The sequence below is a fragment of the Bombina bombina genome, chromosome 3, assembly GCF_027579735.1.
Source record: "Bombina bombina isolate aBomBom1 chromosome 3, aBomBom1.pri, whole genome shotgun sequence".
In the NCBI taxonomy this organism is placed as follows: Eukaryota; Metazoa; Chordata; class Amphibia; order Anura; family Bombinatoridae; genus Bombina; species Bombina bombina.
The window spans coordinates 898,994,580-899,022,356 of record NC_069501.1 but is presented as its reverse complement, the minus strand read 5'-3'; the positions used below and the strand labels follow the sequence as shown (position 1 = coordinate 899,022,356).

At 40.5% G+C, this 27,777-nt stretch overlaps 1 protein-coding gene across 1 annotated transcript in view; it reads right to left on the bottom strand.

Annotated features, from left to right (window-relative positions):
- TBC1D4 (TBC1 domain family member 4) overlaps positions 1-27,777 on the bottom strand; it is a 411,701-nt gene that overhangs the window by 74,384 nt on the left and 309,540 nt on the right. Inside the window, 2 exon segments of the mRNA XM_053707925.1 lie at positions 1,125-1,334; positions 12,791-12,951. Coding sequence (XP_053563900.1) covers positions 1,125-1,334; positions 12,791-12,951 — 371 coding nt within the window.

Here is a 27,777-nt window from a genome sequence, read left to right as displayed (position 1 = left end):
CAGTGTCACCGTCTGTAACTATCAGGCATCTGGCCTCATATGGAGGCGGAGCACCAAACACGTTCCGGCTCCATATGCGGTGGATGCCTGAAGCTTCAGAAGCTCCAGCTCTCAGCTGTTATGTTACAGCTGAGAGTTGGAGCTCCTGAAGTTGTCTGTCGTCGGGAGGCGGCTGCGCGCACATCCAACATTCCTTTGAGGATGCGTGCGCAATTGCCGACAGCGACGGACATTACAAACACAATTATAGTATAGATATACATATACACACACACATACATACTTACATACATGCATACACACACTTTGGAGCCCTTTCCAGTCAAATACTTTGCCATATACCATATCCATGTTTAACCCTTTTAAAACCTTTTTTAAAAATATTAAAATATATATATATTTTATTTTTTTAAAAAAAAAAGGGTATATAGGAGTGTAATACTTGATTTTAATATGTTTTGGATGTGTTTTGTGAAAAAAATGAACCCTTAAACCTCAGGTCTCAAGTCGCACTAAATATTCTAGCGCAGTTTCGGCTCTCGCTCAAGTGCAATCAATAGTGTTTCTCTTTTTAAACTCCATGATTATTTTTTATCACTTGAGTGATAGTCTAGAGCACACTAACATGTGCATATCGGATAGTGCAGGTGCGCTAAATTCATCACATAACAGACTTCTATGGTAATGCACAGTCAAGTGAGTGCTAAGCAAATGGTAGGAAAGTAGTGGAGTTCTTCATGTAGTCCTACGCTATACTATTAATAATAATATTTTACAATATAAAAAGCACTAAATTTTACAGCGGTATTTTAGATTGGGTTTGAGCACAACACTTATATGAGCACTATGAGTGCGCTAATTTATACATCCATTAAACGTATAGAGCGCGCTAAAAAGTTTCAGTATGCTTAAATTAAATTATTTAATCATCCACTTGTAATACCAGATTGTGTGTTATTAGCCGAGCAATATCCCACAAGAGATAATGCCACCTGCGCTATTGATTGCGCTCCACTTGTAACCTATTATTATGTGGAGTTACAGTTTAAGTTTAATCTTGGAAGCACAGTATTATAAGCAGCTTTATAAGACTACAGCGCAGTAACAGTTGTGGGACTACTCACCCTCCAGCTTCTGATTCTCCTTTTCCATCCTCAGTAGTAAGATTTGCTGATGAATTGCTTTTCTCCACAACCTCTGCAGGTCCTCAGAATTTTTCTTCCCATCCTCGTTAAGAGGAAGATTTTCCTCATGAAGAAGACTCTCTAACGGATCCTCCTCCATGGCGGGAGGAAGAGGCGATAACGGCAGCAATTCATTCCCATCTAATTGCTCTGAAACACAAAATGGTTTTGCTCTCTAGTGTGAAGTTTAATAATAAAATAACCCTTCTGTATTTCTTGCCTCTGATATGTTCATCTTTCATTATTCATATGAACAATACCTACACTGTGACTGAGCTAAATACCTACACTGTGTGACTGAGCTAACTTCCTTCTTTTTGTTTCCAGTATAAACATGTTACACTTCTTGTTTTTAGTGAGAATTTTAGATGTTTTTTTATTTTTTATTATTGTTCTAAAATTAGTGTTACGGCTAAAATTAAACAATCCATTGTCACAAGCGAGCCCAAGCACTTTGGAAACATGTTTATAAACACGATCAAATGAAAATGCACAGAGTGAAAAAGAATAAAACACATTTACCAAAACACTATTGCTATTATTACTGCAAGTTTATTATTGCATCATTACTCCTTTTGCAACTCTGTGTTTAATTCCTGCAAATGGTTTAAACACCCAGGCCTAGATTCAATAAAACGTGTTTATTCTTAAAAAAATTGTAGTATTCAGAAATATTTGTACACACTCCTCATTAGAGCTGGGAGAGAAAAGTTAAAGGGACATTTTATTTTATGATTCAGATAGAGCATACATTTTAAAACAACTTCCTGACACCATCAGCAAGCCAATGACAAGAGGCATATATGTGCAGCCAACAATCAACAGCTCGCTCTCTGTTCCTAAGCTTAAAGGACCACTCGATGCATTAGAATTGCATGATAAGTGTATCAGAAACAGACAATGCAATAACACCTATTTGGAATTTCACAAAAGCAGTAGAATTTTGACTGTCAAATTAATTTTTTCCCGTATTTTCCGGCCCACTGTATCATGTGACAGACATCAGCCAATCATAGACTAGTATACGTATACCCTGTGAGCTTGTGCACATGCTCAGTAGGATCTTGTTCCACAGAAAGTATAAATATAAAAAGAATTTGATAATAGAAGTAAATTGGAAAGTGTCTTAAAATTGCATGCTCTTTCTGAATCATAAAAGTTTATTTTGACTTGAGTGTCCCTTTAACTAGGTTTGCTTTTCATCAAAGGATACATGAGAATTAAGCAAATTAGATAATAAAAATGAAACTGTACGCTCTATCTGAATCATGAAAGAATTTTTTTTAGGTTTCATGTCCCTTTAAGCTTCACTGAAATCAATGTAGTCACTTCTATTTTGCAACTGTTAATTTCTCTGCACACAGAACATGTTCCAATATCAAGGAGACCAGCATCACAAAGATGCATTCAAAACCTTATAGAACAAACAAATACAAGGAAAAAAATATACACCCTCTATAAAATAATCCACTCTAACATATGAACAAATGAAAACTTTAAAAAGATTCAAGAGAAAAGGGACAGTCTAACAGTTTTTTTATTGTTTACAAAGATAGATAACGCCTTTACTACCCATTCCCCAGCTTTGCATAACCAATATTGTTATATTAATATACTTTATAACCTCTAATTTTGGCTGTTTCTAAACCCTGCTGGCCGTGTCTTATCTCAGTGCTTTTTATTAGCTTTTTAAATCTTGCACAACAGTCAGACAGTGCTATATATATATATATATATATATATATATATATATATATATATATATATATATATATATATATATATATATATATATATATATATATATAACTGTGCTCACTCCAGTGGAGCATGATAGTGGTAATTACAAAGATAAAAAAGTATAATAAAGAATAAAGGGACACTCAAGTCAAATCTTCATAAAGAAAGAGACTCCTCTTTCAAATGAGGAAAGTATAACTAGCTATAATTAGCTCTTCTAATTGTAATTGGAAGAAACAGTCAACTATTTTAGCAGATGTAATTCATAGATGTAATCTATTCAAAGCATCTACTACCTTTTAATATATTATCCGATTTAAAACATGACCTAATGGTCTGAGCTTTCCCTTAACACACTTTATATCAATGATTTTATGATATCACTCATCTCCATGATATGCCCAAAACATTTTCTTTATCACTGTTGTTTTAATGCACTGTTGTTTTAATGCACTGTTGTTTAAATGCACTATTTTAGTAGTTCTCTTTTGAACAGTTTCATACCTATTTGTATCCTTCCTGAAACGCTATTGCAAGAAGTGTATGCAATATTGTGACTGCGGTCTTAAATATTCTGTAATATGACATAAGAAAGTAACTGTTTCTGCTACTAATTAGACCCTTAGTATATATCAGCAATTAAGCATTGCATTTTAAATTTTGTTGGCACAATTTGCAAACAATGAATAGCCAAAGGATTACCCCTCTTGAAAAGAATGGTAGAACCCATAATCCTTGTGCTCTAAGCTAATCAACCATAATGCTGATGGGCAAGCATGGCTACTGGCTAAGAGGTGGAAATGTCACTTCATTGAAAAAACTGAGCTGTGTCGTTGGCGGCTCGAGGCACTTCGATTAGCGCTGAATCTGCAGCGAAATAAAGGTACCTATGCGTCAAGTTTTTTTAAACTGATGAATGAAGGTTGCCTTAATTTTTGGTGATGATAAATCGTAGCGTTTTTGAAACGCTAGAATTTACCATCACATTATTTAAACATATTGGGCGAAATTACAAGTGAATTGCTAACAGTTACGCGCAAAGTAAACGCGATTGCTTGAGCATAATTGAAGTTAAAGAGCATCAGGTTAGCGCAATCTCAGAGCTCTGGTTAACTGTTTCGCGAAACAAACAAAAAAGTGTTGCAAAATACATAAAAAATACACTACAGTTACACTCATAATAACACCATCTAATAAAAATTATTACAAAAAATATTGCACAAACAAATGAGGTCTCAGGTGTCAGAAAAAAATGCTACAAAGGGCTTTAACATAGATACATACATGTCTAAAAATGTATTTGTGTGTGTGTATATATATGTGTGTGTGTGTGTACATATGTATTTATATGTGTATTTATGTATTTACAGACATACGATATACGATCGTGTTTACGCACGAGTAGGTTGCTTTTTTGCTCCATTGACTTCTATGGGGGAATATGTTATTTCGCTCGTGATATTGTAATTTTGCCTTTTTATGCTCGTCGGGTTAGCTCTCGGGCGAAAACAATTTACTTTTAACTTGTAATACGAGCGCAATCAGATGCGTGCAAAAAGCTTACTTCTAGCACAGTTAATGCTCAAGCGGGAGCATTAAAGGGACAGTATACACTTATTTTCATATAACTGCATGTAATAGACACTACTATAAAGAATAAGATGCACAGATACTGATATAAAAATCCAGTATAAAACAGTTTAAAAACGTACTTAGAAGCTTTAAGTTTAGCTCTGTTGAAAAGGTTGCTGGAAAGCCCACTGCAAGTGGGAAATAAGACACTCCCCCCTCCACCTTCTTTTGCATATGAAAAGACCCTTTACACAAACAGCAGCAAGCTGGAGAAGGTAGCTGACAGTATTCACATAAAACTTTGGGGCTTGGTTAGGAGTCTGAAAATCAGAGCAATGTTATTTAAAAATAAGCAAAACTATATATTTATTTTAAAAAAAAAACTTTATGGGCTATATAAATAGATCATCTACAATACATTTATGCAAAGAAAAAATGAGTGTATAATATCCCTTTAAATAACGATTCACTTGTAATCTAGCCCATTCTGTAAAGATTCAATCTTGGATTTAATGTCCCTTTAAGTATTATTATAATTATTATTAATTGTATCTGTAAAGCAGATTTAGCAGCTCCATAAAGAAAGTACATAAAATAAAGACAAGATAGGGATAAGCATACTGAAGCAGGAGGACGCTCCTTGAATAATTTACAATCTATGTGGAAATATGTTCTATTTAAAACTGCGCAATCATTCTACTGAGGGTTTGGATGATCTTGAATACTCAGAATTTTGACTTTACTAAATGCTAAAGATACATCTGAAAACGTATATAGTGGATGTGAGTATATTAACCCTTTCATGACAGGGTTATAATGTCTACATTGGAACAACGTTCCGATGTAGACAAATTTAAATCACGCGATCATGCACACGATCGCAAGATTTCAATTATTGGATCGGGTCTGGGGGCGTCCCTATGACGCTAGGAACGCCCTCCAGACCTCGATCAAATCCAGGAAGCACAGTTGGCTTCAGGACAGCCGTTGGCTATGACGTTGTATTCCGTCATAACAGCGCTAAAGCCCAGCACCGTTTTGACGGAATACAACGGAATACAACGGCATAACGGCGGCAAAAGGTTAACAGACATGATCAAAAATATACAACTACTAATTTCTCATGTTGAAATATTCTGAACTTCTTGGTAAGGTTAAATTACAGTGTGCAATTGTAATCATTAAAGTGACATTGTTCACTAGATTTTTCTTTGCATAAATGTTTTATAGATGGTCCATTTATATAGCCCATATGGGAGTGTTTTTGTAATGATGTATAGCTTATTTTCTAATAACATTGTGCTGATTTTCAGACTCCTAACCATGTCAGATGTATACTGATGTCTACAGAGTACTGCTCCTGTTTGTGTAATCTATGTTTTCATATCCAGGGAAGAAGGGGGGGTTGTCTATTCTTCCGGTTTTCCCAGCCCCTTTCACTGGGTGTCCCGGCCTAACCTCATCAACAGTGCTAACTTTCATGATTCGGATAGAGCATGCAATTTTAAACAACTTTCCAATTTAATTCTTTTATTAAATTTGCTTTGCTCTCTTAGTATCTTTTATTGAAGAGTAAAACTAGGTGGGCTATTAAGAGCTCAGGAGTGTGCACGTGTCTTTAGCACTCTATGGTAGCAGTATTTTGCAATATTATTTGTAGCTTTGTTATACAATGTTGCAAAACACTGCTGCCATAGAGTGCTAAAGACACGTGCACACTCCTGAGCTCTTATGAGCCTACCTAGTTTTAATCTTCAATAAAAAATGCCAAGAGAACAAAGCAAATTTAAAATTGCATGCTCTACCTGAATTAGGAAAGTTTAATTTTGACTTTACTGTCCCTTTAATGCTTCTAAAAACATAATTTATGCTTACCTGATAAATTCCTTTCTCCTGTAGTGTAGTCAGTCCACGGGTCATCCATTACTTATGGGATTATATCTCCTCCCTAACAGGAAGTGCAAGAGGATCACCCAAGCAGAGCTGCTATATAGCTCCTCCCCTCTACGCCATACCCAGTCATTCGACCGAAACGAGAAAGGAGAAACTATAGGGTGCAGTGGTGACTGGAGTTTAATTTAAAATTTAGACCTGCCGTAAAAACAGGGCGGGCCGTGGACTGACTACACTACAGGAGAAAGGAATTTATCAGGTAAGCATAAATTATGTTTTCTCCTGTTAAGTGTAGTCAGTCCACGGGTCATCCATTACTTATGGGATACCAATACCAAAGCTAAAAGTACACGGATGACGGGAGGGACAGGCAGGATCTTTACACGGAAGGAACCACTGCCTGAAGAACCTTTCTCCCAAAAACAGCCTCCGAAGAAGCAAAAGTGTCAAATTTGTAAAATTTTGAAAAGGTGTGAAGTGAAGACCAAGTTGCAGCCTTGCAAATCTGTTCAACAGAGGCCTCATTCTTAAAGGCCCAAGTGGAAGCCACAGCTCTGGTAGAATGAGCTGTAATTCTTTCAGGAGGCTGCTGTCCAGCAGTCTCATAGGCTAAACGTATTATGCTACGAAGCCAAAAGGAGAGAGAGGTAGCCGAAGCCCTTTGACCTCTCCTCTGTCCAGAATAAACGACAAACAGGGAAGAAGTTTGTCGAAAATCTTTAGTTGCCTGCAAATAAAATTTCAGGGCACGGACGACGTCCAGATTGTGCAGAAGTCGTTCCTTCTTTGAAGAAGGGTTAGGGCACAATGATGGAACAACAATCTCTTGATTGATATTCCTGTTAGTGACTACCTTAGGTAAGAACCCAGGTTTAGTACGCAGAACTACCTTGTCTGAATGAAAAATCAGATAAGGAGAATCACAATGTAAGGCCGATAACTCAGAGACTCTTCGAGCCGAGGAAATAGCCATTAAAAACAGAACTTTCCAAGATAACAGCTTGATATCAATGGAATGAAGGGGTTCAAACGGAACACCCTGTAAAATTTTAAGAACTAAGTTTAAGCTCCACGGCGGAGCAACAGTCTTAAACACAGGCTTAATCCTGGCCAAAGCCTGACAAAAAGCCTGAACGTCTGGAACTTCAGACAGACGTTTGTGTAAAAGGATGGACAGAGCTGAGATCTGTCCCTTTAACGAGCTAGCAGATAAACCCTTTTCTAAACCTTCTTGTAGAAAAGACAATATCCTAGGAATCCTAACCTTACTCCATGAGTAACTCTTGGATTCGCACCAATGCAAGTATTTACGCCATATTTTATGGTAAATCTTTCTGGTAACAGGTTTCCTAGCCTGTATTAAGGTGTCAATCACTGACTCCGAGAATCCACGCTTTGATAGAATCAAGCGTTCAATCTCCATGCAGTCAGCCTCAGAGAAATTAGATTTGGATGTTTGAAAGGACCCTGAATCAGAAGGTCCTGTCTCAGAGGCAGAGACCATGGTGGACAGGACGACATGTCCACTAGATCTGCATACCAGGTCCTGCGTGGCCACGCAGGCGCTATTAGAATCACCGATGCTCTCTCCTGTTTGATTCTGGCAATCAATCGAGGAAGCATCGGGAAGGGTGGAAACACATAAGCCATGTTGAAGACCCAAGGTGCTGTCAGAGCATCTATCAGTACCGCTCCCGGGTCCCTGGACCTGGATCCGTAACAAGGAAGCTTGGCGTTCTGGCGAGACGCCATGAGATCCAGATCTGGTTTGCCCCAACGCCGAAGCAGTTGGGCAAATACCTCCGGATGAAGTTCCCACTCCCCCGGATGAAAAGTCTGGCGACTTAGGAAATCCGCCTCCCAGTTCTCCACTCCTGGGATGTGGATCGCTGACAGGTGGCAAGAGTGAGACTCTGCCCAGCGAATTATCTTTGAGACTTCCATCATCGCTAGGGAACTCCTTGTCCCTCCCTGATGGTTGATGTAAGCCACAGTCGTGATGTTGTCCGACTGGAACCTGATGAACCTCAGAGTTGCTAACTGAGGCCAAGCCAGAAGAGCATTGAAAACCGCTCTTAATTCCAGAATGTTTATTGGAAGGAGTTTCTCCTCCTGAGTCCATGATCCCTGAGCCTTCAGGGAATTCCAGACAGCGCCCCAACCTAGCAGGCTGGCGTCTGTTGTTACAATCGTCCAATCTGGCCTGCTGAAGGGCATCCCCCTGGACAGATGTGGCAGAGAAAGCCACCATAGAAGAGAATCTCTGGTCTCTTGATCCAGATTCAGCATAGGGGACAAATCTGAGTAATCCCCATTCCACTGACTTAGCATGCATAATTGCAGTGGTCTGAGATGCAGGCGTGCAAAAGGTACTATGTCCATTGCCGCTACCATTAAGCCGATTACCTCCATGCATTGAGCCACTGACGGGTGTTGAATGGAATGAAGGACACGGCAAGCATTTAGAAGTTTTGTTGACCTGTTCTCTGTCAGGTAAATTTTCATTTCTACAGAATCTATAAGAGTCCCTAAGAAGGGAACTCTTGTGAGTGGCAATAGAGAACTCTTTTCTACGTTCACCTTCCACCCATGCGACCTTAGAAATGCCAGAACTAACTCTGTATGAGACTTGGCAGTTTGGAAACTTGACGCTTGTATCAGAATGTCGTCTAGGTACGGAGCTACCGCTATTCCTCGCGGTCTTAGTACCGCCAGAAGAGAGCCCAGAACCTTTGTAAATATTCTTGGAGCTGTAGCTAACCCGAAGGGAAGAGCTACAAACTGGTAATGCCTGTTTAGGAAGGCAAACCTTAGGTACCGATAATGATCTTTGTGAATCGGTATGTGAAGGTAGGCATCCTTTAAATCCACTGTGGTCATGAACTGACCCTTTTGGATCATAGGTAAGATTGTCCGAATAGTTTCCATTTTGAACGATGGAACTCTTAGGAATTTGTTTAGGATCTTTAAATCCAAGATTGGTCTGAAGGTTCCCTCTTTTTTGGGAACCACAAACAGATTTGAGTAAAACCCTTGTTCTTGTTCCGACCGCGGAACCGGGTGGATCACTCCCATTATTAAAAGATCTTGTACACAGCGTAGAAACGCCTCTTTCTTTATCTGGTTTGCTGACAACCTTGAAAGATGAAATCTCCCTTTTGGAGGAGAGGCTTTGAAGTCCAGAAGATATCCCTGAGATATGATCTCTAACCCCCAGGGATCCTGGACATCTCTTGCCCAAGCCTGGGCGAAGAGAGAAAGTCTGCCCCCCACTAGATCCGTTTGCGGATCGGGGGCCCTCACTTCATGCTGTCTTAGAGGCGGCAGCAGGTTTTCTGGCCTGCTTGCCCTTGTTCCAGGACTGGTTAGGTTTCCAGCCCTGTCTGTAGCGAGCAACAGTTCCTTCCTGTTTTGGAGCGGAGGAAGTTGATGCTGCTCCTGCCTTGAAGTTACGAAAGGCACGAAAATTAGACTGTTTAGCCCTAGGTTTGGCTCTGTCTTGAGGCAGGGCATGGCCCTTACCTCCAGTAATGTCAGCGATTATCTCTTTCAAACCGGGCCCGAATAATGTTTGCCCTTTGAAAGGTATGTTAAGCAATTTAGATTTAGAAGTCACATCGGCTGACCAGGATTTAAGCCACAGCGCTCTGCGCGCTTGAATGGCGAATCCGGAGTTCTTAGCCGTAAGCTTAGTTAAGTGTACTACGGCATCAGAAATAAATGAATTAGCTAGCTTAAGGACTCTAAGCTTGTCTATAATCTCATCCAATGGAGCTGAGCTAATGGTCTCTTCCAGAGACTCAAACCAGAATGCCGCCGCAGCCGTGACAGGCGCAATGCATGCAAGGGGTTGTAATATAAAACCTTGTTGAACAAACATTTTCTTAAGGTAACCCTCTAACTTTTTATCCATTGGATCTGAAAAAGCACAGCTATCCTCCACCGGGATAGTGGTGCGCTTAGCCAGAGTAGAAACTGCTCCCTCCACCTTAGGGACCGTCTGCCATAAGTCCCGTGTGGTGGCGTCTATTGGAAACATTTTTCTAAATATAGGAGGGGGTGAAAAAGGCACACCGGGTCTATCCCACTCCTTGTTAACAATTTCTGTAAGCCTTTTAGGTATAGGAAAAACGTCAGTACACGTCGGTACCGCAAAATATTTATCCAGCCTACATATTTTCTCTGGAATTGCAACCGTGTTACAATCATTCAGAGCCGCTAATACCTCCCCTAGTAATACACGGAGGTTCTCAAGCTTAAATTTAAAATTTGAAATGTCTGAGTCCAGTTTACTTGGATCAGATCCGTCACCCACAGAATGAAGCTCTCCGTCCTCATGTTCTGCAAATTGTGACGCAGTATCAGACATGGCTCTATTATTATCAGCGCACTCTGTTCTCACCCCAGAGTGGTCGCGTTTACCCCTAAGTTCTGGCAATTTAGATAATACTTCAGTCATAACATTAGCCATGTCTTGCAAAGTGATTTGTAAGGGCCGCCCTGATGTACTTGGCGCCACAATATCACGCACCTCCTGAGCGGGAGATGAAGGTACTGACACGTGAGGAGAGTTAGTCGGCATAACTTCCCCCTCGTTGTCTGGTGAAATTTTCTTTACATGTACAGATTGGCTTTTATTCAAAGTAGCATCAATGCAATTAGTACACAAATTTCTATTGGGCTCCACATTGGCCTTTAAACATATTGCACAACGAGATTCCTCTGTGTCAGACATGTTTAAACAAACTAGCAATTAGACTAGCAAGCTTGGAAAATACTTTTCAAATAAATTTTCAAGCAATATAAAAAAAAAAACGTTACTGTGCCTTTAAGAAGCACACAAAATTGTCACAGTTGAAATAACAATGAACCAAATTAGTTATAGCAACCAAATTTTTACAGTAAATGCATTAAGTTAGCAAAGGATTGCACCCACCAGCAAATGGATGATTAACCCCTTAGTACCCCAAAAACGGATAACAATTTAATATAAGCGTTTTTATCACAGTCAAAGCACAGTCTCACAGGTCTGCTGTGAGTGATTACCTCCCTCAAAACAAGTTTTGGAGACCCCTGGGCTCTGTAGAGACGTCCTGGATCATGGAGGAAGAAATAGGAAGACTGTGACTGAATTTTTACTGCGCAATAAAGCGCCAAAATAGGCCCCTCCCACTCATAACACAACAGTGGGGAAGCTCAGTAAACTGACTTTATTCATAAATAAACGACAGCCATGTGGAAAAATAATGCCCATAAAGTTTTATCACCAAGTACCTCAGAGAAAAACGATTAACCTGCCAGTAAACGTTTTAAATATAAAATAATGAAATGTTATTAAAAGGCCTGCTGCAAGTCGCTTTCGTTGCAGTGGAGGCTCAAATATAAGTTAAATGTATACAGTATTTTCTTAGTGAAGTTCCATTCCCTAGAAATACCTCAGTGTAAACATACATACATATCAGCCTGATACCAGTCACTACTACTGCATTTAAGGCTGCACTTACATTACATCGGTATCAGCAGTATTTTCTCAGTCAATTCCATTCCTTAGAAAATAATATACTGCAACATACCTCCTTGCAGGTGAACCCTGCCCGCTGTCCCCTGTTCTGAAGTTACCTCACTCCTCAGAATGGCCGAGAAACAGCAAATGGATCTTAGTTACGACCACTAAGATCATACACAAACTCAGGTAGATTCTTCTTCTAATGCTGCCTGAGAAGAACAACACACTCCGGTGCTGTTTAAAATAACAAACTTTTGATTGAAGAAATAAAACTAAGTATAACAACCACAGTCCTCTCACACGTCCTATCTATTAGTTAGGTGCAAGAGAATGACTGGGTATGGCGTAGAGGGGAGGAGCTATATAGCAGCTCTGCTTGGGTGATCCTCTTGCACTTCCTGTTAGGGAGGAGATATAATCCCATAAGTAATGGATGACCCGTGGACTGACTACACTTAACAGGAGAAAAGAACTTTATTCAATGTGTTTAACCCCACAGTAAAAAAACTAATTGGGTCTTCATGGCAAATGATTTGTATAGTATTGGCAAACCGGGCCACATGTGACAGATACTATTTTGCTTACTATTCGTGTACCTATTTAAATTGATTGGCATAAGACTAATTGATATTAGTTTACATTTATACATTCATCCTTGGTAGCTAGGTTAACACTGCTGGAAAATAAAAAGTGTGTTTGGCACAAGAAAAACATTTTTAGTATTCACTTATTTGCTTTTAGTAATTAAATAGTATCATAATTATTCAGCTACCCGATGTCCAAAAACTATTTTTGATCTGTATCACTTTAAACATCTTTGTAGTTGAGTACTGTATTTTTTCATCTGTTGGTCATTTATAACCATTTCACTAAATCACACCATTTCACTACAAACCTTTCTGCTGCATATCTGAGGGGAATTTGGTCATTGGTGAAGCTACCCTGAGGAAGATCCGTTGCCTCCACGATATTCTGCGATGTGTGGTAGGTGCTGCACTAGCATTCAGGGAGTCATTACTGCACGTAGATAAAGTTCTCCGTCTTCCATTGCACTCACTGTTAAAATATGGCATATATGAAATAGCAACTTAGGAATTACTGATGGAAACAAAGATTAATTATCTGCCTCATTAACGCACACACATAGATTTACTGATTGTCAAATGATTTCAATTAAGTGAATAATTGGAAATGTAAAATTATATTCATGCATGATGCCAAATTGTGTTGCTGTGGTGCCAGTTTGTACTATACCTTATCAAAGTGTTACACCTTCAATACCTATATAGTAAAAACAGTTTTCATATTTTGTAAGCTAAGCAAAAATAATGCAACGTCAAATACCAACATTGGCAACAGGGTAGCCATTGAGAAAGCAATATTATATGCAAAGCTCAATACAGATGGCAAAGCAATATAGATAATCTGAAAAACATATTCTAACGATTCGAATACATTGCTACTGGTCCAATTTAATATCTATTTTATGCTTCTTTAAACCTTTTTTTTTTTTTTACTGAAATCAATATATTTTCTTTGTTACATGAAACAAATATAAACTGTGACACTAGACAAGTTAGGTTACATTCTTTACATATTACAAAGTAAACGGGTGTATAAAAGATGCAGTTGTCTAGTTGTCGGAGACCATTTAGGTATTTGCCTGATTTTCAATTTTTTTCTCTCTTTTTTCCTCTTTCTGTTGAACACAAATCAGTAAGAAAATGTCCATACTCTCATTGTATGTGAAAGAATGGTATAACTTGTGAGTCTCTGCAAACAAAGTCTACACTTCCAAATTAGGGTAGGGATATCAATATAAAAATCAGTTAGAAAAGAAATATTATGCACAATAAATCTATTTGCATCGAGAGCATTGATGTAACTTAATTGGGAGGGGGAGGACTACAAGGGAAAGAGGGAAGGGAGAAGGGAGAGAAAGAGGAGAGAAAGAAAGAGAACAAAAAAAAAAGGGGGAAAGAGTGGGAAATTGACCTCTCGAGGTATATTTAAGTGTGTGATGGGTACTAGCGTAGAGTTTTTGGATTAGTATGAAGGGAATTCCAGGGTTCCCAGGTGTCCGAGTAAAGATCTAAGGTACATCTCTTTATGGACACTGCTTCCTCCATAATCCTAATATAGTCAACTATCTCAGAAACTGTGTGTGTCGTGGGGACTACTTGTTGTTTCCAGGGTCTCGCTAATGTCAGTTTGGTGGCCATCATGATATAGATAAGTGTTTTTTTTTTGCTTTGGTAATTTTGGGGAGATCTAAGTGTAGGAGGCACATTTCTGGGCTACTTAGTGAAGGAAGTCCCATGCGTGAGCACAGGTTCAATATGTCTCTCCATAGGCTTTGTATACATGGGCAAGTCCACCATATGTGAATATCATCACCCCTATTTCCGCATCCTCTCCAAGTTTGAATTAGTATTGGAGATCCTAGATAGTCTAGTGGGTACCCAATGCCATCTAGTCAGCAGTTTGTAATAGAGTTCAAACAGTGTGATACAGTGGATAAACGTAGTCACTTCAATAGCTGTTGACCAACGCTTTGACTCTATAGTAGGGTCAAGGTCTCTTTCCCATGCTAATATATTATGGGTTTACGTAGTGTAAAATTGTTTAGTAGACATCGGTAATGTACCATCATAGGTCTCTGTCCCTGTTGTCCCGACTTCCATCTTGTTTCCCATATAGTCAGGTCTCTGGGGGCTGAGGTAGTAAATTGCCAGCTACGTATAATAGATCAGAAACGGATTGTCTCAAATATTAGTTTAGGGGGAATAGGAAATTTTAGCTTCATATCAGCGTGTGTAAGCCAATTGGTTCCATTATATAGGTCTCCTATGACTTTAAGATTAGTGTTTTCCCATAAATTGGGATTGGACTCTGGAAGTCCCAAGACTAGGCCTCTGATACAATGGATTGAGGGGGGATGGGGAGCTACCCGAGGGGAGTGTCTAAGTCTATGTCATGCCTTTTAACAGGTTTTTAAGACTACATTAGTAAGAGGGAGTGCCGCTAGACAGTGCTGAGGGATCCAAGGAAGATCCTGAAGGTAAATGTCTTGAGGGAGCAATACCATCTGGGTCGCTCGCTAGAACCTCGCCAGTTGGATATGTGTGTTAACAATGCTGCCTCATAATAGAATCTCAATTTGGGAAACCCCAAGCCCCCTCCATCAATTAGTGACTGTAGGATAGTGCGGGAAATGCGGGGTCTGGTACTAGCCCAAATATAGGTGTTCAAGAGAGATTTGTATTGGTCTATCAATGCCTTTGGCACTCATAGGGGGAGGCATCTAAATAAGTAGGTGAGCTTAGGAAACAACATCATCTTGAAAGCAGAGATTCTCCCCAGCCATGATATCTCTTTGTATCTGGGGAGTGCAAGGTCATGTTTTTAAGTTTGTAGGATTTGAGAATGGTTCTGTTCAATTATTTTTTGGGGGGTTATATGAAAGATATATCCCCAAATGTTTGATTCCGTCTCTGTTCCATTTGAATGAATATTGATTCCAAAGAGCTGTGATTTGAGATTTGGGAAGATTCAAAGGGTAGGCTTCTGTCTTCTCAACATTCAGTTTGTAGAACGATAAAGTACCGAAAAGCCTGAATAGATCTAAGAGAGAGGGTAGGGAGATAGCCGGGTCCGTGAGAAAGACTGTTAAGTCATCAGCAAAGAGACTCAATTTTTGTAGAGTGCCATGGATGTAAAGGCCCTTAATGTTTGGGTGTTGTGTGATCGCTATCGCCAAATGCTCAATGGCCATGGTAAAAAGTAGTGGGGACAGAGGACATCCCTGGCGAGTACCATTACTAAGGGGGAATGAATCTGAGCAGAAGCCGAGGCCTCTCACTCTAGCCGTCGGATTAGAATATAGAACTCCAATCACTGTTTTAAAAGCTTTAGGTATGCCCATCTGGCACATAACATTCATAAAGTCCCACCGGACCCTATTAAATGCTTTCTCAGCATCAAACGACAGGGTCACAAGTGGGAGACCCAATCTATGTGTTTCTGTGAATATGTTCAGAAGTCTTCTCGTACTACCTGTACCCTGCCTATTGACAGTGAAACCTACTTGGTCCCTGTGTATAATGTCTGGTAATAGTTTACGGAGTCTAGAGGCTAAACTTTTGGCAAACAGTTTAACGTCTATGTTTATCAGTGATAAAGGATGGTAACTGGGGCAAAGTTGCGGATCTTTTCCCTCCTTTGGTATTGTAAGAATATTGGCTTCTAGGAACTCCGGTTGTAAGAACCTGTATCAAAAGCCCTAGTAAAGAATCTCTGTAAGTAAGGGGCCAGGATATTGGCAAAAGTTTTATAAAATAAGGGGGAGAATCTATCAGGTCCTGGGGTCTTATGAAGTTTTAGTTGTTTTATTGCCGTATTGATTTCTTGAGTGGTAATGGGTTCAGATAAATGGTCAATTGTAGCATTGTCTAGTTTGGGAAGTTTTAGAGATTTCAGAAACCTAGCAATTACTGATCTATCAGCCATCTCCGTATCTTCTTGATCCCCTTTATTGTAAAGGGTAGTATAATAGGCCATAAATGCCTCCCCAATCTCTTTTGGGGAGTATACAACTTTGCCTGCGGTTTTCAGTTTTTGGATTTGGGACTATTTGAGTCTAGCTCTTAATTTGTTTGCTAATAGTCTATCTGCCCAGTTCCCTTGATAATAAAATATTTGTTTGAACCTTAGTACATTGTCTTGGATTCTCTGTGTTTCTTTACCAGTTATTTCAGTTCATAATTCACCTATACGATTTGCTGAGGTATTGTCAGGATTATCTTTGTTTTTCCTTTCTAAAGTTCTTAGTTTACCAAATAATTGTGCTAAAGTCGCCCATCTGTCCCGTATTAATTTTGCTGCACTCTTTAGCAAGGTCCATCTCATATAAGCCTTCATTGTGGCCCAGAGTATATCATCATCTATTTGTCCAGTGTCATTGAGCGTAAAGAATTCCTGTAAGTCTGTAGCAGTCTGTATTGCCCATTGGTTTTTAATTAAGTAATCAGCAAGTCTCCATGTTCTGGAGCTTCCATTTTGCGGGGAAAGGGATAGGTTAATTGTTACCATATCATGGTCTGAGCATGGACATATTGAAATATATGTTCAGGTAATCTTGTCCAGTGACCAAGAATCACAAAAGAAAGTATCTATTCAGGAGTAGGAGTTATAGGCTTTGGAGAAAAAAAATGTATAGTCTTGGTCACTGGGATTGAGACACCTTCAGGAATCAAATAGATTATGTTGTATCATTGTGTTTTGGAATTGCTTGGATTTTGTTACTATCCTTGGATCAGGCTTAGATCCTCTAGGGTGCATTTTGTCCAAATGGGGGTCCCAGGTAATATTAAAATCTCCGCCTAATAGCAGTGGACCTCTTCTAATCTGTACTATGTGTTGTAGAAATTGCTGAAAAAAGGACCTCTGCTTCTCATTCGGGGCATATACATTAACAAAGGTACACACTACGTTATTTAATTCACATACTATAATCACATATCTACCTTCTGGGTCGGTATCAATGAGAATCAGGGTCTAAGCTATATTCTTGCGAAGGATAATCGCTACCCCCTCTTTTTTTTGGGTATGCGGTGTGTATGCAAGTAGTATAGAGATTAGACTTAAAAACATGTTGGGGGGAATCTGTCCAATGGATTTCTTGGTGGTAGGCTATATCAATTTTGGCTTTCTGAAGATGTTTTAGTAGGAGGCCTGCCTCTGGGGCTCAGTGTGGCACAAAAGTAAGTATACATATACTTAACCTATGGGGGGGAGAGAAATGGGTCACAGGTTATCCCGCTAGCTATAAGTGTTTATCTCCCTGGCTGGGAAGAATATAATGTAATCAGAAGGTTCTGAGGGGAGTAGGGGATTGAGATGTTACCTGGTGGGTCTTGTACATTACTAGGGCACTGTTTGTGTTAATAGGATCCTGGCAGGTAAAAGGGGGTAATCAAAGTAAAACAGTAATACAAAGGACAGTATCAAGAAACATAACCATGCAAATATAACTATCAAACATAAAACTTTCTTTAGTTTGCAAAAAAATGAATTTTTTAACTTGTAAAGGATACTCTTACATGGAGGATATAAAGTTCTCCCTTGCTGCGGAGGAAGTTATATGTCCTTAGTATTAAAAAACATCAGGAGGGCTTCTGCTTGCTCATCCAAGGGCCCCTTCTTTGTTGTTTTACTCCGTGAGGTAGGAGTTGCCCCTCTGGAGCATTGACTCGCAATTTTGGTGCATTGGTCAGTGTATGTTCAGGAGTGTCAACATTCGGGTCCATCAACTTCCATTTCTGGAGCAGTGATTGGGCTTGTTGGGGAGTCGAGGCTGTATACAGTTGACTATCTTTGGTGATGAGTAACTTTACAGGAAAACCCCATCGGTATCTAATTCCTTGAGAATGTAGAATCTTAGTATAGTCAGCAAATGTTCTCCTTAGGAAAAGTGTATGTGTTGAGAGATCTGGAAATATTTGGATGTTTTCAAACTTTTCAGACAAACTTTCCCCCCTCAGAGAGGTGCTAATTAATTAATTTTTTAAAGTAAAGTAATGTAATCTTGCCACCACATCCCTAGGTTTAACCATAGCTATGGATCTAGGTCTTGCAATTCTGCGAGCTCTGTCCATCAAGACATCATTATCTGTGGCTTCCTCGACAACCTCTTTGAAAAGTTCCTTCAGAAAGGGTTCTATATCTTGGGGTTGGACCGTTTCTGGAATGCCCTGATATATTCTTTAAAGCTTTTAATTAGTCATTGACAAATCAATGCAGTTCCATATTGGGAGTATTGCACTAAGGTATTTGCATAAAAATTCAACAATAACATTAAATAAAATGTATTGACCTCCTTGTGTAAACATGCACATATCTAATTTATTTGAGCTATAAACATAAATTGGGTTAGGAACACTTATCTTCCAAAGATACATTTTCAAACAATCAAAGTAAATCACTAAAACAAGATCTATCTTGTTTTTTTATTCCGTGCTATACATTTTGTTTCTGCTTCTGTCAAAACGGTAAAGTGTTGGGATATGGTCTGATACACCTTTGTCCCTTGTAGCCTTACTAATAAAGTCATTAAAACTATTTTTAAGTTGAAAACCACTAACAATACATCTTGCAGGACCCTGAAATGGCACATAGATGGTTAAATATGAATATAATGCTCCTCTCCATCTTCCTAAAATAGATAACCTAAAGTGCACGTGTACAGCTGCTGCTACTATGCTCCCTGAGCATCATTTTCTAACAAACATTTTAGTGCAGTTTTTGGTGGGATCCTTTATTTTACAAAGCCAGAAAACCTTTAGCGATACAGTCATTTTGTGTGTAAGCTTTCATATTTGTATTATAAACTCCCATAGGAGCCTGGTTCACAACTCATGTCTTTTGGATCAGAATGATGGTTTTCTGCTAAAACAGTAGTTTGGTATTCAGACTTTAACGCTTAGTCTTCTAGCAGTGTTTTGGAAACTATGTATAGCATTGCTATAAATATTGTTGCGAGCACTGCTGTAAGATGACTAGCTCACCAAAGGATACTAAAAGAACTAAGCTAAATTGATAATAGAAGTAAACTAGAAAGTTGTTTATACTTTCATGCTCTACCCTATCCATTTACTGTCTTGCACATTCCTTAAAGGAACTGTCTAGTAGGTGTACAGGGTCTATGGTATCTTTGTATTATTTTATTTTGTATTAAAAAGAGATTTTAAGTTTTTATTTGAACTTGAGGTCAGAACCTGTTATGTGCCCCTAGTAAGCAGGGGCATATGTGTGTACACAACACCAAAGACTAGTAATGCAACTTATATGGCAAACTGGCTAACAAAAATATGTCAGGGCTATAGAGCCCAATCATACGTTATATTCAAATGTTTCTTCAATATGAAGAAATAGCAAAACATAACTGAACTGATCAAGTCCTTTTTTTCAAGACCTGTTACACTTCTGCATCTATTTTAGTATCAATATTTTATTATAATCTATGTGTTTAACAGATGTTAAAGCATATTACATCTTACTTGGTATCCTTTATATGATTTGTTTTAGCTATTCTATCCACAGACAAGATCTTCGTTTTGTTTTTTACGTCTGAACATGCTAAGTACAAATGTATTTGGGAATGAGCCACATCATTTAATACTAAAAGCGTTTGCCAACCTACAAGTTTAACAGTGTAAATTAGTAGGTTAGCAAGTAGTCAGCAGGACTTGAGGAAACTGATGGTTATGTATGATTGGTATAAAAACTGTATGCCAGGTTTTATATTCATTTTATTAATAAATAAGCCATCATATCACATTAAGCCTGTTTGGAAGTTTAATTTTGTTACCCGGTTATACAGTGGTACGTATGAAGCAGAGACTATGTAGAAGTTATTCAGCGGGGAGACGGTATAATGATCCCAGCAAGAGCACTGAGCACCTTTATTCTAGCTGTGTGGTTGATTTGGTTTTTCTTCATTTGGCAAGGTTTAAGGAATAGTCTACTGGATTTTAATTTTTTGATTTAGATAGATAGATAGATAGATAGATAGATAGATAGATAGAAGATAGATAGATAGATAGATAGATAGAAAGATAGATAAATAAAGTACTATCATGTATGTTAAAGAGGCTATTTAGTTTCAATAGAAACAAAAAAAACTGGGGGTAGCTGCAAAACTTAAAGTGAAGGTCAATTTCAATGAATTTGTGCCCGTGTTTTAATAATCCTATTAAAAACAAGGGCACTTTAATTCATTAAAACTGACATTTCACACCTTTTCTTCAAAAACTTACCTTTTAATCCTGACAGCCGCTGCAGCGCTTCCTCCGCCCGTCACAAGCCCTCTTCGCGGGTCCAAAATGAAGAATCCAGCTTCCTCCAATCACGGCGTTGCATCAGGCCATGATTCCCCCGGGGCGAAAGCCGTGACTGGAGTAAGCTGAAAATGTCATTTCTGACGTAAGGAGAGGCTTCGGGGAATCGCTGGAGTGGCTTTCAGGATTAAAAGGTAAGTTTTTGAAGAAAAGGAGTGAAGTGTCAATTTTGATGAATTAAAGTGCCCTTGTTTTTAATAGGATTATTAAAAACCCTCACTAATTCATCCAAATTGACCTTCACTTTAACTTTTATTCCATTTGTTAAAAATCAATACTAAACCATTGGTCAATAGCATTAATGCTGGTCGTGTCGATTGCGTCACAGGTCAGCTGACGCTTTTCGGCCTATCACTGTACTCATAGAGGCTATTTAAACATGCAACATATTCTTTGCATATATAAAGTTATGTATTTACTGACACTAACAGGAAATTCAAGATAGTAAAACAAATAATAAAATCCTAAGAATAGACTGCTTATTGGTTGAAAAGACTACTACATCATTACTCATGGGCAGTATCATGCCTCATAAAAGAAAAAAAAACATTATTTTAGCACAGAAGCATCTCTTTTATAAAAAGAAATTAGATGAAACAAAGATAATGTCCCTTTAAAGAAAAAATGTAAATAGGAAATTAGGAAATACCTAGCACACAACTAACACTGCTGTGTAAGATTTAAATGAGAAGAAAATGATGTTTTTAAGCAGCTTTTACAACATATATTTAGGCATAAATCAGCATATTTAAATGGTGATATATTTTTTAGCACAATGCTCTTTAAATGATTGACTTTAGCAGGAACAACTAATTAGTTATAGGGTCATTGATCTCTACTCAAATGTTTTTCCAATGGTCCATTTTACCTGCTAGAGTGTATTTCACTATTTGCAAACAGCTAGTTTATCTTTATTTCGCCATTTGAAATCGCTATTTTTGTCTCCAGAAACCACCACCTACACTAATAATATGAATAACAAATGTATTATCCATCGCTACACCTTTGTGCCTATACTTATGTACAATATGTTACTCCCAACTACTTTTTGCAAAGCTAATGAATAAATAGCAGATAGCAATCTAGTTCACAGCTCACTTACTGTTTTCCTTAGGTATTTTAATAAAAGAAACAGGGTTTTTTTTCTCATGATCTGTGTGACGCTAAGCTTCTGTCATTATGTATTATATGTTTTTGTAATAAACCTGTAGTTAAATTTATTTAATTTTAAAATTAGTGCTGTACATGAAGGGGACGTCTGTCAATGCAGCTGATATGAAAATGAATTAAAAAAAAATTATACATAATAATATCTATTATGCTACAACAGCAATGGAAGAAATATATTTTTGCAATTTTGGGTAATCTTAATATAAATCTGTAATAAGCATGATCTCTCTGTCCTATTTGCTTTGTACATTATTTATCTTTATCATTTTGATAATAAATATGTACCAGATTGTCATGTTAGTGATTAGGGGACAAGAATAAAGTGTCCTTGTGCCTGCTATCCAAAAACATTACAGACACCCCACTAGTACTACACAGTGAGAGCAGGTCAGTCTAGTCACTGCTCAGGTGAGAGGTCAGTGTAACTGGGAGGATCTGTGTGGTCTGTGTCAGCTATACAAAACATTACAGACACCCCACTAGCACTACACAGTGAGAGCAGGTCAGTCTAGTCACTGCTCAGATGAGAGGTCAGTGTAACTGGGAGGATCTGTGTGGTCTGTGTCAGCTATACAAAACATTACAGACACCCCACTAGCACTACACAGTGAGAGCAGGTCAGTCTAGTCACTGCTCAGATGAGAGGTCAGTGTAACTGGGAGGATCTGTGTGGTCTGTGTCAGCTATACAAAAACATTACAGACACCCCACTAGCACTACACAGTGAGAGCAGGTCAGTGTAGTCACTGCTCAGATGAGAGGTCAGTGTAACTGGGAGGATCTGTGTGGTCTGTGTCAGCTATACAAAAACGTTACAGACACCCCACTAGCACTACACAGTGAGAGCAGGTCAGTCTAGTCACTGCTCAGATGAGAGGTCAGTGCAACTGGGAGGATCTGCGTGGTCTGTGTCAGCTATACAAAAACATTACAGACACCCCACTAGCACTACACAGTGAGAGCAGGTCAGTCTAGTCACTGCTCAGATGAGAGGTCAGTGCAACTGGGAGGATCTGCGTGGTCTGTGTCAGCTATACAAAAACATTACAGACACCCCACTAGCACTACACAGTGAGAGCAGGTCAGTCTAGTCACTGCTCAGATGAGAGGTCAGTGTAACTGGGAGGATCTGTGTGGGCTGTGTCAGCTATACAAAAACATTACAGACACCCCACTAGCACTACACAGTGAGAGCAGGTCAGTCTAGTCACTGCTCAGATGAGAGGTCAGTGTAACTGGGAGGATCTGTGTGGGCTGTGTCAGCTATACAAAAACATTACAGACACCCCACTAGCACTACACAGTGAGAGCAGGTCAGTCTAGTCACTGCTCAGATGAGAGGTCAGTGCAACTGGGAGGATCTGCGTGGCCTGTGTCAGCTATACAAAAACATTACAGACACCCCACTAGCACTACACAGTGAGAGCAGGTCAGTCTAGTCACTGCTCAGATGAGATGTCAGTGCAACTGGGAGGATCTGCGTGGTCTGTGTCAGCTATACAAAAACATTACAGACACCCCACTAGCACTACACAGTGAGAGCAGGTCAGTCTAGTCACTGCTCAGATGAGATGTCAGTGCAACTGGGAGGATCTGTGTGGTCTGTGTCAGCTATACAAAAACATTACAGACACCCCACTAGCACTACACAGTGAGAGCAGGTCAGTCTAGTCACTGCTCAGATGAGAGGTCAGTGTAACTGGGAGGATCTGTGTGGTCTGTGCCAGCTATACAAAAACATTACAGACACCCCACTAGCACTACACAGTGAGAGCAGGTCAGTCTAGTCACTGCTCAGATGAGAGGTCAGTGTAACTGGGAGGATCTGTGTGGTCTGTGTCAGCTATACAAAACATTACAGACACCCCACTAGCACTACACAGTGAGAGCAGGTCAGTCTAGTCACTGCTCAGATGAGAGGTCAGTGCAACTGGGAGGATCTGTGTGGTCTGTGTCAGCTATACAAAAACATTACAGACACCCCCCTAGCACTACACAGTGAGAGCAGGTCAGTCTAGTCACTGCTCAGATGAGAGGTCAGTGTAACTGGGAGGATCTGTGTGGTCTGTGCCAGCTATACAAAAACATTACAGACACCCCACTAGCACTACACAGTGAGAGCAGGTCAGTCTAGTCACTGCTCAGATGAGAGGTCAGTGTAACTGGGAGGATCTGTGTGGTCTGTGTCAGCTATACAAAACATTACAGACACCCCACTAGCACTACACAGTGAGAGCAGGTCAGTCTAGTCACTGCTCAGATGAGAGGTCAGTGCAACTGGGAGGATCTGTGTGGTCTGTGTCAGCTATACAAAAACATTACAGACACCCCACTAGCACTACACAGTGAGAGCAGGTCAGTCTAGTCACTGCTCAGATGAGAGGTCAGTGCAACTGGGAGGATCTGCGTGGCCTGTGTCAGCTATCCAAAAACATTACAGACACCCCACTAGCACTACACAGTGAGAGCAGGTCAGTCTAGTCACTGCTCAGATGAGAGGTCAATGCAACTGGGAGGATCTGTGTGGTCTGTGTCAGCTATACAAAAACATTACAGACACCCCACTAGCACTACACAGTGAGAGCAGGTCAGTGTAGTCACTGCTCAGATGAGAGGTCAGTGTAACTGGGAGGATCTGTGTGGTCTGTGTCAGCTATACAAAAACATTACAGACACCCCACTAGCACTACACAGTGAGAGCAGGTCAGTCTAGTCACTGCTCAAATGAGAGGTCAGTGCAACTGGGAGGATCTGCGTGGTCTGTGGCAGCTATACAAAAACATTACAGACACCCCACTAGCACTACACAGTGAGAGCAAGTCAGTCTAGTCACTGCTCAGATGAGAGGTCAGTGTAACTGGGAGGATCTGTGTGGTCTGTGTCAGCTATACAAAAACATTACAGACACCCCACTAGTACTACACAGTGAGAGCAGGTCAGTCTAGTCACTGCTCAGATGAGAGGTCAGTGTAACTGGGAGGATCTGTGCGGTCTGTGTCAGCTATACAAAAACATTACAGACACCCCACTAGCACTACACAGTGAGAGCAGGTCAGTCTAGTCACTGCTCAGATGAGAGGTCAGTTTAACTGGGAGGATCTGTGTGGTCTGTGTCAGCTATACAAAAACATTACAGACACCCCACTAGCACTACACAGTGAGAGCAGGTCAGTCTAGTCACTGCTCAGATGAGAGGTCAGTGCAACTGGGAGGATCTGTGTGGTCTGTGGCAGCTATACAAAAACATTACAGACACCCCACTAGCACTACACAGTGAGAGCAGGTCAGTCTAGTCACTGCTCAGATGAGAGGTCAGTGTAACTGGGAGGATCTGTGTGGTCTGTGTCAGCTATACAAAAACATTACAGACACCCCACTAGCACTACACAGTGAGAGCAGGTCAGTCTAGTCACTGCTCAGATGAGAGGTCAGTGTAACTGGGAGGATCTGTGTGGTCTGTGTCAGCTATACAAAAACATTACAGACACCCCACTAGCACTACACAGTGAGAGCAGGTCAGTCTAGTCACTGCTCAGATGAGAGGTCAGTGCAACTGGGAGGATCTGTGTGGTCTGTGTCAGCTATACAAAACATTACAGACACCCCACTAGCACTACACAGTGAGAGCAGGTCAGTCTAGTCACTGCTCAGATGAGAGGTCAGTGCAACTGGGAGGATCTGCGTGGCCTGTGTCAGCTATCCAAAAACATTACAGACACCCCACTAGCACTACACAGTGAGAGCAGGTCAGTCTAGTCACTGCTCAGATGAGAGGTCAGTGCAACTGGGAGGATCTGCGTGGTCTGTGGCAGCTATACAAAAACATTACAGACACCCCACTAGCACTACACAGTGAGAGCAGGTCAGTCTAGTCACTGCTCAGATGAGAGGTCAGTGTAACTGGGAGGATCTGTGTGGTCTGTGTCAGCTATACAAAAACATTACAGACACCCCACTAGCACTACACAGTGAGAGCAGGTCAGTCTAGTCACTGCTCAGATGAGAGGTCAGTGTAACTGGGAGGATCTGTGTGGTCTGTGTCAGCTATACAAAAACATTACAGACACCCCACTAGCACTACACAGTGAGAGCAGGTCAGTCTAGTCACTGCTCAGATGAGAGGTCAGTGCAACTGGGAGGATCTGTGTGGTCTGTGTCAGCTATACAAAACATTACAGACACCCCACTAGCACTACACAGTGAGAGCAGGTCAGTCTAGTCACTGCTCAGATGAGAGGTCAGTGCAACTGGGAGGATCTGCGTGGCCTGTGTCAGCTATACAAAAACATTACAGACACCCCACTAGCACTACACAGTGAGAGCAGGTCAGTCTAGTCACTGCTCAGATGAGAGGTCAGTGTAACTGGGAGGATCTGTGTGGTCTGTGTCAGCTATACAAAAACATTACAGACATCCCACTAGCACTACACAGTGAGAGCAGGTCAGTCTAGTCACTGCTCAGATGAGAGGTCAGTGCAACTGGGAGGATCTGTGTGGTCTGTGTCAGCTATACAAAAACATTACAGATACCCCCCTAGCACTACACAGTGAGAGCAGGTCAGTCTAGTCACTGCTCAGGTGAGAGGTCAGTGTAACTGGGAGGATCTGTGTGGTCTGTGCCAGCTATACAAAAACATTACAGACACCCCACTAGCACTACACAGTGAGAGCAGGTCAGTCTAGTCACTGCTCAGATGAGAGGTCAGTGTAACTGGGAGGATCTGTGTGGTCTGTGTCAGCTATACAAAACATTACAGACACCCCACTAGCACTACACAGTGAGAGCAGGTCAGTCTAGTCACTGCTCAGATGAGAGGTCAATGCAACTGGGAGGATCTGTGTGGTCTGTGTCAGCTATACAAAAACATTACAGACACCCCACTAGCACTACACAGTGAGAGCAGGTCAGTCTAGTCACTGCTCAGATGAGAGGTCAGTGCAACTGGGAGGATCTGCGTGGCCTGTGTCAGCTATCCAAAAACATTACAGACACCCCACTAGCACTACACAGTGAGAGCAGGTCAGTCTAGTCACTGCTCAGATGAGAGGTCAATGCAACTGGGAGGATCTGTGTGGTCTGTGTCAGCTATACAAAAACATTACAGACACCCCACTAGCACTACACAGTGAGAGCAGGTCAGTGTAGTCACTGCTCAGATGAGAGGTCAGTGTAACTGGGAGGATCTGTGTGGTCTGTGTCAGCTATACAAAAACATTACAGACACCCCACTAGTACTACACAGTGAGAGCAGGTCAGTCTAGTCACTGCTCAGATGAGAGGTCAGTGTAACTGGGAGGATCTGTGTGGTCTGTGCCAGCTATACAAAAACATTACAGACACCCCACTAGCCCTACACAGTGAGAGCAGGTCAGTCTAGTCACTGCTCAGATGAGAGGTCAGTGTAACTGGGAGGATCTGTGTGGTCTGTGTCAGCTATACAAAAACATTACAGACACCCCACTAGCACTACACAGTGAGAGCAGGTCAGTCTAGTCACTGCTCAGATGAGAGGTCAGTGCAACTGGGAGGATCTGCGTGGCCTGTGTCAGCTATACAAAAACATTACAGACACCCCGCTAGCACTACACAGTGAGAGCAGGTCAGTCTAGTCACTGCTCAGATGAGAGGTCAGTGCAACTGGGAGGATCTGTGTGGTCTGTGTCAGCTATACAAAACATTACAGACACCCCACTAGCACTACACAGTGAGAGCAGGTCAGTCTAGTCACTGCTCAGATGAGAGGTCAGTGCAACTGGGAGGATCTGTGTGGTCTGTGTCAGCTATACAAAAACATTACAGATACCCCCCTAGCAC